Source organism: Macaca fascicularis, chromosome 10 (genome assembly GCF_037993035.2).
Source record: "Macaca fascicularis isolate 582-1 chromosome 10, T2T-MFA8v1.1".
NCBI lineage: Eukaryota > Metazoa > Chordata > Mammalia > Primates > Cercopithecidae > Macaca > Macaca fascicularis.
Genome location: NC_088384.1, coordinates 119,669,987 through 119,683,336, shown reverse-complemented (window position 1 = coordinate 119,683,336; position 13,350 = coordinate 119,669,987). Strand labels below are relative to the sequence as shown.

The 13,350-nt window shown below is 61.7% G+C and overlaps 1 protein-coding gene across 6 annotated transcripts; it reads left to right on the top strand.

The window, feature by feature from the left end:
• Positions 1–4,251: 4,251 nt before the first annotated feature.
• SRMS (src-related kinase lacking C-terminal regulatory tyrosine and N-terminal myristylation sites) lies at positions 4,252–13,197 on the top strand. Of its 6 annotated transcripts, none has more exons than XM_065523412.2 (8): positions 4,252–4,892; positions 7,424–7,545; positions 8,290–8,456; positions 9,184–9,322; positions 9,441–9,599; positions 10,128–10,309; positions 10,403–10,559; positions 10,747–13,197. In XM_065523412.2, exons 1-8 carry the CDS (start codon positions 4,537–4,539, stop codon positions 10,938–10,940), a joined length of 1,476 nt encoding a protein of 491 aa, XP_065379484.1. In that variant the 5' UTR covers positions 4,252–4,536; the 3' UTR covers positions 10,941–13,197. The 6 variants fall into 6 exon arrangements, with proteins under 6 accessions (XP_065379484.1, XP_005569641.3, XP_073861800.1 ...); XM_005569584.5 differs by having other exon boundaries at positions 9,181–9,322; XM_074005700.1 differs by having other exon boundaries at positions 4,746–7,220.
• The last annotated feature ends 153 nt before the right edge of the window (positions 13,198–13,350 follow it).

The following is a 13,350-nucleotide window of genomic DNA, read 5'->3' as shown; positions in this document are numbered from 1 at the left end:
GCGCCCAGCCTCTAATCTAATTTTTTAAAGTTAAACTTTTAGCCAGGCTGGGTGGCTCAGGTCCATAATCCCAGAACTTTGAGAGGCCGAAGTGAGAGGATCCCTTGAGGCCAGAAGTTTGAGACCAGCCTGGGCAATATAGGGAGACCCCTGTCTCTACAAATAACTTGAAAAATTAGCTGGGTGTGGTGGTGTGCACCTGTGGTCTCAGCTACTTGGAAGGCTGAGGCTGGAGTATCACCTGAGCCTGGGAAGACTAGGCTGCAGTGAGCCAAGATGGTGCCACTGCACTCCAGCCTGGTAACAGAGGGAGACCCTGTCTCTAAAAAGAATAATAATGGCTGGGCGCAATGACTCGCGCCTATAATCCCAGCACTTTGGGAGGCTGAGGCAAGCAGATCACCTGAGGTCAGGAGTTCGAGACCAGCCTGGCCAACATAGTGAGTGAGACCCAGTCTCTACTAACAATACAAAAATTAGCTGGGCATGGTGGCGCATGCTTGTAGTCCCAGCTACTCGGGAGGCTGAGGCAGGAGAATCGCTTGAACCCAGGAGGTGGAGATTGCAGTGAGCCGAGATTGTGCCACTGCACTCCAGCCTGGGTGCAGTAAGACAGAGACCTGTCTCAAAAATCATAATAATAATAAAGTTAAATTTTAGTTTTAAGATAATTGTAGATTTACCTGCAGTTGTAGGAAGAAACACAGAGGTCCCGTTACCCTCTACCCAGCGTCCCCAGTGGTAGCATCTTGCAAGACTGCAGTGCACAGTCACGCCAGGACCTTGAACCGATACAGACGCAGGACAGTGCCACCCCCATGAGACCCCGACATGTTCTTTATGGCCACGCTGCTCCCTCCCACCCCTCCCTAGCCTTGCAACCACTCATCTCTCCGGCTCTGTCTGGTCGTTTCAAGAAGGTCCTGTCAGTGCAGGCTTTCAGTATGCAGCCTTGGGACTGGCTTCTTGGGCTCAGCATAGTCCTCTCCATGCAGAGCCAATGGTCACTCCTGTTCACTGCTGGGCACCAGGGGCCAGTTCGTGCTTAGTCTTGCTCAACCCTGTTTGTGGCCACCAGGGCATGGGCAGTGAACACTTTGGGTCTGTTGTCCCTGGTGGACACAGCTTCCCTGGGCCCTGAGGATGGTGAAGGCTGGGGATAGTGGGGCCAGTCATCGGGGAGAGAGTGCACCCTGACTGCTGAGACCCTCAGAGCTGTACCCTTCAGATGCATAAACCTGGGTGGGGGTGGCCTGAAGTGGCAGAGCTCCTGCCACCAGCCTCCATCTAAACACTAGGAAGGGCGTGCACCCCATCTTCCTGTCTGTATCCTCACTGCTGTTGTAAGCTCAGTGCTCTTACAGATGGGGAAACTGAGGCACAGGGAAGTTCAGCACTGTGTGCCCAAGGTCATGTGGCCAGTGAGTCTGACAGCAGGATTCCAGCCCTGGTCTTTTTTTTTGGGGGGCACGGAGCCTTGCTCAGCTGCCGAGGCAGGAGTGTAGTGGCACCACAATCTCAGCTCACTGCAACCACCATCTCCCAGATTCAAGTGATTCTTCCGTCTCAGCCTCCCAAGTAGCTGGGATTACAGGTGCCCACCATCATGCCTAATTTTTGTATTTTAGTGGAGACGGGGTTTCACGATAGTTGCCTAGGCTGGTCTTGAACTCCTGACCTCAGGTGATGCACCCTTCTTGGCCTCCTAAAGTACTGGGATTACAGGTGTGCCCGTGCCCGGCCTCTTCTTTTTTTAAAAAATAGAGATGGGAGTCTCACTATGTTGCCCAGGCTGGTCTTGAACCCTTGGGCTCAAGCGATCCTCCTGCTTGGCCTCCGCAAATGCTGGTATTACAGGAGTGAGCCGCCTCACCTGGCCAAGCCCCAGTCTCCTGACCCCGTCCAGAGTGATCCTGTGCCCAGACCCCTTTCCTCACTCCCCTCTGTGCCACCCATCCGGTTAGGGCTGAGGGAGGAGGTGAGTCATGGGTGAGGGCACAGCAGGGAGGGAAGGAGCTGCTGACACGGACACCTGGCAGGGGCCCTACACTGGGCTGTGTTGCACCTGGTGGGTGAGGTGAGGAAGGGGTGGATGGGCGGGCACAGCTTGGAGGGCAGTGGGACAGGGTAGCTGGGCCTGCGGGGCCGGGGATTCTGAGGACCACCGGGGAGGAGCTGGATGGAGCTGGCCTTGGCTGCTTGCCGACCGCGCTCACCATGGCATGTGTGCAGTGCAAGGGCAGCAGGTGCAAGGAGGGGGAGATGGGGCGGACGTGGGGAGCTGATCTGTGGGCCGGTGGGGTAGTGGGGGTGAGACATGCCTGGGCAGAGGCCCAGTGGGGCCCTAACCCTGACAGCCAGGCCTGCCTCTGGCTCCGGCTGGGCATGGAATGTGCTGAGTCCTATGCCACGATCCCGTGGCTCTAAGGGACAGGGAGTGTCTGGAAGGAATCTGCATTCAGTGCCCTGAACACCTGGCCCCAGTGTGGTGAGCACAGGAACCTTCCACAGCCTGAGGAGGCCTCCCTGGGGCTCTGCGGCCTTGGTGTTCTAGGAGGGAGGAGTCACATCCTGGGGGGGATTTAGGAGAGCTGGTGGCCACGCCTGTAGTCCCAGCACTGTGGGAGACAGGAGGATCGCTTGAGGCCAAGAGTTCAAAACCAGCCTGGGCAACATAGTGAGATCCCATCTCTACAAATAATAAAAAATTTATCTGGGCATGGTGGCTCACACCTGTAGTCCGGCAGGAGGATAGCTTGAGCCCAGGAGATCGAGGCTGCAGTGAGGCGTGATGATGCCACTGCACTCCAGCCTGGGCGACAGAGTGAGACCCTGTTTCAAAAAAAAAAAAACGTAAAAGAAAAGAAACTGGGCCGGGCACGGTGGCTCAAGCCTGTAATCCCAGCACTTTGGGAGGCCAAGACGGGCGGATCACAAGGTCAGGAGATCGAGACCATCCTGGCTAACACGGTGAAACCCCGTCTCTACTAAAAAATACAAAAAACTAGCCGGGCGTGGTGGCGGGCACCTGTAGTTCCAGCTACTCGGGAGGCTGAGGCAGGAGAATGGTGTGAACCCGGGAGGCGGAGCTTGCAGTGAGCCGAGATCGCGCCACTGCACTCCAGCCTGGGCAACAGAGAGAGACTCCATCTCAAAAAAAAGAGAAAAGAAACTGGTGGGCAAAAACCCCACCTGCATGTGTGATGGGAGGAGAAGGCGCCCGGGGAGGGGAGGAGACGGCGCCGGGGAAGGGAGGAGAAGATGCTGGGGCCCCTCAAAGGCCACCCCCAATTTAGTATTTACAATTATCCACATTTCTGAACACCCTCCCCCGCTCCCAGCAGGACACCTCTCTGGGGCAGAGCCTGCCTTTAGCCTGGCAATGTCCAGCCTCCCAGGGCTCCTGCTGGCTCCAGGCCGTCAGCTCGGACACAGCTTGGCCGCTGGGGTGCCCTGAGAGCCAGGCCACGGGTGTCACTGCCACCCCACAGTGCACACACCAGTCCCCAGACGTGAGACTGCCGAGAAGCCCATCTGTGGCTCCAGGACAGGCAGGTGCGAGAGGGTCTTGTCATTGGCTGGACACTGGTCATGCCTGTTGGAGGGATGTGTTCAACCCACGCATGAAGTGTGGGCATTGATGTGTGTGAGATGTGGGGAAGGGGTGTGAGGCTCCATGAAGGCCACCCAGGTGCTGCAGGGGCTGCTGGGGGGGAGGCCTGCGAGAGGATCAAGAGACTGCAGATGGGCCCCCACCCCACCCCCACTCAGGACCCCACCCCAGCCTGGCCTGCGGCCGAGCTCCCCGCAATCAGCATCTCGTTTTACTGCATGAAAGCTGGGGTGCTGACAGCCCCCTCACTCGCCTGTCGTTGGCCTTCATTGTAGAGGCCGGAGGCTCAGCGCCTGGTGCGGGGTTAATGATGTTAAAATATCTGGCCAACATTTAAGTAAGCACTTTTCACCTAAGGGCAGCTCAGGCTTGGCAACCACTGCAAGTACTGAACAGCAACACCCTTCCGTGGACCCCCCACTTCTCCGCGGGCATGGTGGCTGATGGACTGTGGTGCCCTTGGGCGTGGGCCGGGCTTGGGTGGGCAGAGCCACTCCGCCTGCCTGGGCCTTGCAGAGGGCAGGAAAGAGGCTGGCCCCGCCCACCCCACCCTCCTAGGCCCCTCCTGGAGCCAGCCCCCGCCCCCGCCCGCGCCCCAGCCGAAGCTGCCCTCTGCCCTCCGGTCGGGGGAGGGGACTGTGCACTCCAGAAGCCAAGGAGATCGAATAGGAGGGGCTGTCGGTGTGTCTGAGGCAGGGGGTCCGCCCTGCGCCCCACCCAGCCCGAACGCCAGCCCGGACGCCGGTGGGAACGGTGTGCCTCCTGGATCCAGGGGACCTCTGAGTGACCACAGGGCCGGGGTCCCCTGTCGCCCCACGGCCGGTGCAGGGAGCGCTGGACACCGGGTCCCACCGGCCCCGCCAGTTCCTCCTCCGCGCTCGTGGGCTCCCATGGCCCCCGGCCCAGCGCGGTGACCCGGGGGGATGGAGCCCTTCCTCAGGAGGCGGCTGGCCTTCCTGTCCTTCTTCTGGGACAAGATCTGGCCTGCGGGCGGCGAGCCGGACCACGGCACCCCCGGGTCCACGGACCCCGGCGCCGACCCAGTGCCCGCGCTCCCCGCGGAGCCCTGCAGCCCCTTCCCGCAGCTCTTCCTTGCGCTCTACGACTTCGCGGCGCGGCGCGGGGAGGAGCTGAGTGTCCGCCGCGGGGACAGGCTCTGCGCCCTGGAGGAGGGGGGCGGCTACATCTTCGCGCGCAGGCTCTCGGGCCAGCCCAGCGCCGGGCTTGTGCCCATCACTCATGTGGCCAAGGCTTCTCCCGAGACGCTCTCAGACCAACCGTGAGTACCTCGACCTGGAGTCAGAGCCTGCCTCGCCCTAGTCTGGGGAGTCTGGAAAACGGCAGGAGTTTGAGTTTGAAATCGCATGTCCGTGGCTATCTGTTCATTCATTCGTTCATCCCTGCATTCATTCAGGGGCAGTTGATGAGCCCCGGGCCGGCAGGTAGGGTAGGAGAACAGCAGAGTCTGCTGTGCGCTGCCAAGAGGGAGAGGAGGCTCCACAGGCCTGGTCAGGTCCAGGGGACACCAGCTGCACCAGCCCAGCACCCAGCGGGCAGTTCCTCCAGGACCCTGCCTGGCTGGCCAGGCCCTCCCGCCCTCACACAGGGAGTCCAGTGTTCATGGAGTGTTCATGGAGTGGCCACTCCTTGGAGGGCAGGGGCTGGGGGCTGGGAGGCACCAGATGACATAGGGGCTCATGCTCCAGGAGCTCTGGGTGAGGGCAGGTGAGCAGGGGCTGCAGAGGCACCTAGTCCAGATGCCCAGTGCAGCTGCTCTGAGCAGCTTCCTTGGTCCTGTGTCCAGCTGGGCCAGGCCTGAGCCCTGGAGACCTCCGGGTCAGCCTTGCTCAGGGCCACTTCCAGCCTCCTGGGGGACCCTTGGCACTCACACATCGTCCTGAGGGTTGCATGGGGTGGGTGAAGCCAGAGTCATGGGAAGGTGTCTTCTGAGAGGCCCCAGACCCTCACCGCACACCTGCCTCGCTTGCCCTGAGCAGTGGTTGGGGGGCAGCCATTGTGATGGGAACGGGTTCACAGCCACCGCAGGTGTGGACGGCAGGTCCCTTCAGCAGTTCCTGGAGGGCAGGGCTTGGGGTAGAGCAGTGCTGTCCATAGGCAAAGCTAATGACTATTTGCCTAGGCTGGAGATTAAAAGACTAACCACACTCAGGTGTCATTAGCTCCAGACACCTGGCCCCACGCCCCAGGGAGAGACCTCAGTCACATCCCCTGCATCTCAGCAACCACACAGGGGCCCACCTCCGACCTCCAAGCCCTGATATGGGTGTCAGAGGGGCTGGTGGTGTGTCGGGGAAACGCCTGTGTCTCATGCCCACACTCCGCAGTGCCAGGAGGGGCCTGAGTCCCTTCACACGTGAGAGGGTTGCGTCTCCCTGCCAGCAGACCCCAGAAGGCAGGGCCCCTGGCTGACAGAGCATCCATGGAGCCAGCGTCTCAGGCCGCCGCCTCCCAGTCCCTGGTCCCACAGCTCTTCTTCTCCATCTTCATTCCTTTCAACCTCAGCCCAGCCCCATGGCCCTGGCCATGCCGGTTTCTGTTCCTGCTGCCCCCATTGCCCCCCAGGTCCCCGGGGCAGGGGTGCCAGACTGTCCTCCATCTTGCCCAGTTCCAGCAGCCACGTCTGCCCAGGATGGCACGGCTGTACCCCAGCCCCGAATCTTGTGTTGACTCTGAGGCCCGCCTTGGGTCCTCTCCTAGTCCCACTCCTCGGGTGGTTTCAGCCCCACCCTGACACCCGGCTCACTCTGCTTCCTCCTTCTGGTGCTTACAGGGTGTGCCCTGGGGCGGGGGAGTGGCAGGTATCCCTCCCTGGGTCCCAGGAAGCTCCAGGGTGGGAAGCTGAGTCAGGTGTGGAGTCCCTGCCTTGGCCTTCGGAAGCAGAGATATGTAGTCGAGGTGGGGCTGGGAGCATTTCTATCTTCCTTCCAAGCATGCCTCTGGAGTGAGTAGATGTGACCTGGTGGGTGACCCACCTGGACAGGGGAGCCCCAGCAGGCCCCTCTCCTGACACCCGGTGTGGGCTCCTCGTGTTTGGACATCTGAGGAGTGGGTGCCTGGGAGCTCCCGGCCACCGTGCCACCATGTTCAGAGTGGTCTCACCTCCACCTGGCTTTTCGGAGGGGGGGGTCTGTGTGGACAGAGGCCAGTGGGCTTGGGGCCAACCTGTACTGGGCACAACTCTTCAGAACAGGGTGCAGGATGCTTTGAATGTTCACCCAGCAACCCCCCTGCAGCCGCCCATTGGCTGCCCCTCCTGATCTCCTGCCCAGCCTGGCTTAGGCCGCCTCCTCAGGACAGAGCTCTGCATGGGCCATCCCCACTAACCAACTGCCTGAGGCAGGTGGGCTGTGCCTAGCCAGGTGGCGCCTGTGGCCCTGTACGACCACACCAACAGCCCAACAGTGCTTCCGGGCAGCTCATCAGGCCGTCGGCTCCGTGTCCGCGCAGGGGCTCAGCGAAGCCGAGTTTGGAGGCCTGTGGCCTATGGCCAGGGCTGACTGTTAACCTGTGGCTGGAGCTGGCGGTCACTATGAACAGGAAACTGGAGGTCATGCCCAGCAGGGCTAACAGAGAGCCCACGGCCAAGGTGAGGACGCTCAGGGCTGAGCAGGAGGATGGGGGCTGAGGCAGTGCAGACCTTGAGCTGGGACTCCAGCCCTGCCACAGGGTGGACCTTCTCCCTGAGAGGCAGTGGGACCGCTGGGCTCAGCCCTGCCACCAGCATGGAGGAGAGCATGTGGGGCCACTGGCTGAGGGGCCTGCAAGGTGACGCCGCACCTGCGTTTTCAGCTGGTACTTCAGTGGAGTCAGCCGGACCCAGGCACAGCAGCTGCTCCTCTCCCCACCCAACGCACCGGGAGCCTTCCTCATCCGGCCCAGCGAGAGCAGCCTCGGGGGCTACTCACTGTCAGGTACCTGGGGCGGCCCCTCCTGCCTCTGTCCCCCACCAGGCCAGTGCTCTTGACCTTGGGGCAGTTGGTCTCTAGGCAGTGCCGGGTCCTGAATCACACCCCGCGCCACTGAGGGCCCAACAGCAGATATGCCGGTCACCTCCTGCATTTGCTCACTTACCCATTCATTCATTCATTCATCCGTCATTCATCCACTCACTCATTTATAACATCACTCATTCACTTGTTCATTCATTCCTCACTCACTAATTCACTCACTCATTCACTCATTCATTCATCGTTCATTCACTCCTCACTCACTCATTAATTCACTCATTCATCCACTCATTTGCTTGTTCATTCACTCCTCACTCACTAATTCACTCATTCATTCATTCACTCATTCACTCATTTATTCACTGATTTGTTCACTGGCTTATTCTTTCATTAATTTGCTTATTCATTCACTCATTCACTTTTTCCTTCTTTCCTTCCTTATTCCTTCATTCATTCACTGAATCATGGACTCATTCATTCTACAAGTATTTATTAAGTGCCTACTCTGCACACACTGTCAGCAGAAAAGCTCCAACCTGGACCCCTCTCGCTGCCCCGCCCCAGCCTATGGCTGCCCACACTGCCTCCTCCACACAGCTAGGTCTGAGCCAGACCCCTTAGGTGGGTTGTGGCCAGCATCCTCTGGGGTGAGAGGGTCGGGGCAGCTGGCAGCCGAGGCAGGAGTCTCCATCTCTGAACCCTTCCTAGTCCGGGCCCAGGCCAAGGTCTGCCACTACCGGGTCTCCATGGCAGCCGATGGCAGCCTCTACCTGCAGAAGGGACGGCTCTTTCCTGGCCTGGAGGAGCTGCTCACCTACTACAAGGCCAACTGGAAGCTGATCCAGAACCCCCTGCTGCAGCCCTGCGTGCGTCAGGTGGGCCTATGCCTGCCAAGCTGCCCCACACTGGCCTGAGGCCTGGCCCTGTTCTAGGTGCTCCTCCCCACCCCGTCTCAAAGCCCCTGCCCAGGCCTGGGAACATGGGGCATCCCAGCGGCCCCTGCACATGCTGCTCTTTGCTGGTGTCTCCGAGGGCTGTTGGGATTCCTGGGGGTCTGGGAGTCGGGAGAGGAGAGCTATAGCAGTGCCCGGCTCTGCAGGGAGCAGCCAGGAGGGTGGGGCCAGTTTGGGGAAGGCACTCAAGGCTGCCCCAGGCCCCAAGGGTGGAAGCTGTGGGAGGAGACGCGGATCACAAGATGCTGCACCTGGGCTGGAGCTGCTGGATCCCGGGGACTGTCCCCGATGTGAACCACCCTGCTGAGGGCCAGGGCAGCAATCTGGTTTCTCTGGTCTCATAATGACAGCCCGGCCAGCAGCAGTAATGAGCATGTGTAGACGGATATCCGGCTGGGGCAAAGGTGCCACTTAGGCCCCCAGAGCAATGAGATCCCGCAGGGCTGGGCCAGGCCTCCAAGTCCAGCACCCACTCCCCTTTGTCCCGGCCAGGGTGGGGTGAGTGTGTGCTGGGGACGGGGGTGCCCGCTGGAGGCCTGGTGTGGGGGCTCTGCCTGGGACAGAGCACAGGGGCCCATGCTGACCAGCCTCCCTGCCCACACTTCCTGGGGGGAGCGGGCAGGGCACTGAGCTCCCTGCTTTTCAGAAGGCCCCGCGGCAGGATGCGTGGGAGCGACCACACTCCGAATTTGCCCTTGGGAGGAAGCTGGGTGAAGGCTACTTTGGGGAGGTGTGGGAAGGCCTGTGGCTGGGCTCCCTGCCCGTGGCGATCAAGGTCATCAAGTCAGGTGAGGCCCCGAGATCCTGCGCCATGGCCGGGCCCCACACCCGCTGTCCAACCCTCAAGCCCTGGGGCAGTGATGTCCGTGGCGTGGGCCAATCCTGGAGCCATACCCTGTCTCGCAGCCGACATGAAGCTCGCTGACCTCGCCAAGGAGATCCAGACGCTGAAGGGCCTGCGGCACGAGCGGCTCATCCGGCTGCACGCAGTGTGCTCGGGCGGGGAGCCTGTGTATATCGTCACGGAGCTCATGCGCAAGGGAAACCTGCAGGTCTTCCTGGGCAGTGAGTCCCTCCCTGCTGCCACATGGCCGCGCCTGCGGCCGCCCCTTCCCTTCCGGGCAGAGCTGAACCTGCCGGGGTCCCGAGGTGAACTGGGCCTCTCTACCGGGAGCAGGTGGCCCCGGCTCCAGATCCCATCCCTGTCTGGTCTCCAGCCAACAGAGGGCTGGGGCCAGGTCTGGGCCAGGCCAGAGCCTTGTGGTTCCGGGGCTGGGGCTGGGGGAGTGCGGTCCCATCTGGGTCATCAGCCTTGGTCTGATGGGATGTGGACCCAGCCCAGCCTCTGGCTCTTCTCTGCCCCGGTCTTTATTAGGGGCCTGGGCTGGCTGCCAGGTCACCGTGGTGAGTACAGCACCCTCCCCCTGTCTCACTCGGGGCTTCCTGCAGCCTTAGCCGGCCACGCCATCCTCATCACGTCTTAGAGATGAGGAGGCTGAGGCATGGGGAAAGGTGACGTGGGTGGACGCGTGGACGCTGGCCTCTCTGGCTGTTGGCCCTGCGCCGTGAAAGGCCCTGCGCTGTCTCCTGCAGGCCCCGAGGGCCGGGCCCTGCGTCTGCCGCCGCTCCTGGGCTTTGCCTGCCAGGTGGCTGAGGGCATGAACTACCTGGAGGGGCAGCGCATTGTGCATCGGGACTTGGCCGCCAGGAACGTGCTTGTGGACGATGGCCTGGCTTGCAAGGTGGCTGACTTTGGCCTGGCCCGGCTGCTCAAGGTCAGCGGAGGCTCTGGACCCCTGACTGCTCGAGGGGGTGTGTGAGGGGGGCCCCAGTCCACCTGTCCTACCAGGGGCCTTCCCTGCCCCCAGGACGACATCTACTCCCCGAGCAGCGGCTCCAAGATCCCGGTGAAGTGGACAGCACCTGAGGCGGCCAGTTATCGTGTCTTCTCCCAGAAGTCGGACGTCTGGTCCTTCGGTGTCCTGCTGTATGAGGTTTTCACCTATGGCCAGTGTCCCTACGAAGGTGCATTCCCAGGCAGCCGCGGGGAGGAGGCAGGCTCTGCCCAGGAGTTACTGGCCCCGGGCCTGGACGCTGTTAGCAGGGGATTGGAGGGTCTGGCCAAGGGCAGGCAGGTGACACGGGGGCTATGGGAGGCCTCCATTGGGACCCCCAGGCAGAATCAAGGCAGCTCTTGCCCCACGCCTCCCAGGCATGACCAACCACGAGACGCTGCAGCAGATCATGCGAGGGTACCGGCTGCCGCGCCCGGCTGCCTGCCCGGCAGAGGTCTACGTGCTCATGCTGGAGTGCTGGAGAAGCAGCCCCGAGGAACGGCCCTCCTTCGCCACGCTGTGGGAGAAGCTGCACGCCATCCACAGATGCCTTCCCCGGGTCCTCACGTGACTCAGGGCTCCGGGCTCCACCAGGCCAGCCCCTCCTCCCTGCAGAGCGTCCACTCTAAGGGATGCTGGTCGGCCAGACCGAGGAGCCTCTGGCTGTGGGCCTCAGGCACCAGCGTGCACATGCATTTGTGCACCAGGCAGACACGTGGCCGTGGGCCTCAGGTCCTGGCGTGCACACGTGTTTGTGCACCAGGCAAACATGTGCAGACGGTGGAGGGCTCACGTTCTCTGTGCAGTGTGACACGTGTCCCTGGCGTCTCAAGAGAGAAAACAGCACAGGAAGGTGGGGAGAAGACTTGGAGGCTCTAGGCGGGGAACCCGAGCCCAGCGTGTCTCTTGTCCGGGTCCCCTGGACTCCCTCCCAGGGTCAAGAGCCAAAGGCCCAGTTCTCTCCCCAGTCCCAGCTTGGGTTTGTGGAAGTGACCAGTGCTGGCTCCCGGGCAGACCACGGTGTTGACCCCACTGGGTGCGTGGTGTGTAGACACGGGGAGGCACCATCACCTGCCCCTCACAGACACGCTGGCGGCCTGTGCACAGACCCACTCATGCACCCGGCACTCAGTAAGCTGCGACTGACCCATGCAGACACGTGCACAGGCTCACATCACACACAGGCTCAGCCCCCAAACGCAGACCCAGGAGCTGGAGCACGGGAGTCCACGTGGCTAGAAAATGCAGGTTGGAGCGGCCCCCGTGCGGCCCAGACCCCCAGCCCAGGACATCACACTGCCCAGACAGTGTGAACCCCAAGGGCATTGGCGGGAGCTGCCTGAGCTGCCAATTCCATCTCCCTGGGCGGGTTCCAGGGGGCACAGGATCGGGGGGCCGGGAGGCTTGGTGGCCTGGGAGCTGCCCTTGGAGGCTATTTCCAGGGGCCTCAGGTTGGGCCCTGGGGGACTTGGAGTCTTCTGGCTGTTCAGGATCAGGCAGGGTTGGTCGGGGGGTCAGAGGTAGATGCCGTGGTGTGCTGGGCAGCAGCTGGCTCAGGAAGCCTCTGGGTGTGAGTGCTCGGGGGCCACCGAGGCAGGAGGGGGCAGGGATGTGCAGGGTTGGCCCTCGCTCACCCCATGTCTGGCTCAGGGAAGCCTCTGCTCAGGTCTTTGTGAAATCAGAAGCAAGGGGGCCGGCGGGGTCTGTTTGGGGTCCCCGGAGACCCTGCCCCCCACCCTCCTGGGAGCCCAGGTTGGCAGCTGTGCCCCAGAAGGCTTTCGGGGACAGAAAGTTTGGAGACAAGTTCAGGCCCGACTGAGTTCCTTGTTCCCTAGAGTTAGGGTCAGCTTTGCACCTGCCGAGCCAATGCGCTGATGGCCACTGTCCACAGGCCAAAGCCTGACTCGGGAGGGAGCTAAGAGATGAGACTCCCATGCGCAAAGGTCAGTGGCCCCGGGGAGGGAAGAGGCCACTCGGAGGCTCAGAGAACGGAGGCAGTCCAGGGGCTTCCTGGGGCCCGTGAGCAGGAAGAACAAGGCCAAGTAGAGGGAAGCAGCAGGAACCAGAACCCCTGCAGATGGTGGGGGCCAGAGGCTTTCTCTGAGCCGTTTGGGACCCTGGCCAGCTGCCCAGTTCCATCTGCGTGGGAGAACCTAGGGGAAGGGCTGGCTCTGGTACCTGGGCCCACTGAGGCCTTGAGCTGAGCTTCCGATTTTGGCATGTCCCCAGCGCCGCAGCCTGGGGGCTCCTCTGGCACAGAAGGCCTTGCTCTCTGTGCTTTCTGTGGCTGCCATGGGATTAAGGGGACCAGGTGTGTCTGTGGCATCCGTGCCCTCCCAGGCATCTCACCAGCCACCAGCTGAACAAGTTTGGTGCTCCTGGATATCGGGGAGGGGCCAGGGACGTTCCTGCCTCCTGGTGTGGCTTAGACTGAACGTCCTGCACATCCGAACTCAGGGACACTCGAGGCTTCCTGGACACAGACTCACGGCCCAGAGGCCCCAGGCTCGAGGACACCGGGGTGGTGGCAGAGCTGGTGGGCTCTGAGGGACGCTGCCTGGGCAGATGCCCCAGCGCCCTCCTCTGGCATGCCCCACCTCCACCCCTCCCCCTGCATCTCTCCCGACCGACCCCCGGCAGAGCTGGCAGGGCCTGAGGGACACTGCCCAGCCCAGCACCCCGCTGCCCCTCCCTACCTTGGTCAGCCCTGAGCTGGGCTGCTCAGAAATCTATGAACCTGTTAAATAATTATTGTTCTTAATCTCCAAACAATGAGCGGAAGGTTCCATTATTTCTCTTTGCAATAAAAATAAAAGTTCAAATACGCAGAGTTTAGGACTTTCCCTGCCATTCCTTGCAGACTTTGAATTTCCCTCCTCACCCCTTCCTGCCCCCTGAGGCTGCCGATCCAGGCCCCTGCGTTGGAGCCCCTGGTGGACACAGGAGGGTCAGCGGGAGGGTGGGGCGGGCAGGGGCTCCTG

What these genes read in the sequence shown, in the direction of transcription:
- SRMS (XM_005569584.5), top strand. Translation starts at nt 4,537, where the DNA reads ATGGAGCCCTTCCTCAGGAGGCGGCTGGCCTTCCTGTCCTTCTTCTGG. An exon ending in GAGACGCTCTCAGACCAACC is followed by an intron (nt 4,893 to 7,423) that starts GTGAGTACCTCG and finishes CTGCGTTTTCAG; the next exon opens with CTGGTACTTCAGTGGAGTCA. An exon ending in CCTGCAGGTCTTCCTGGGCA is followed by an intron (nt 9,600 to 10,127) that starts GTGAGTCCCTCC and finishes TGTCTCCTGCAG; the next exon opens with GCCCCGAGGGCCGGGCCCTG.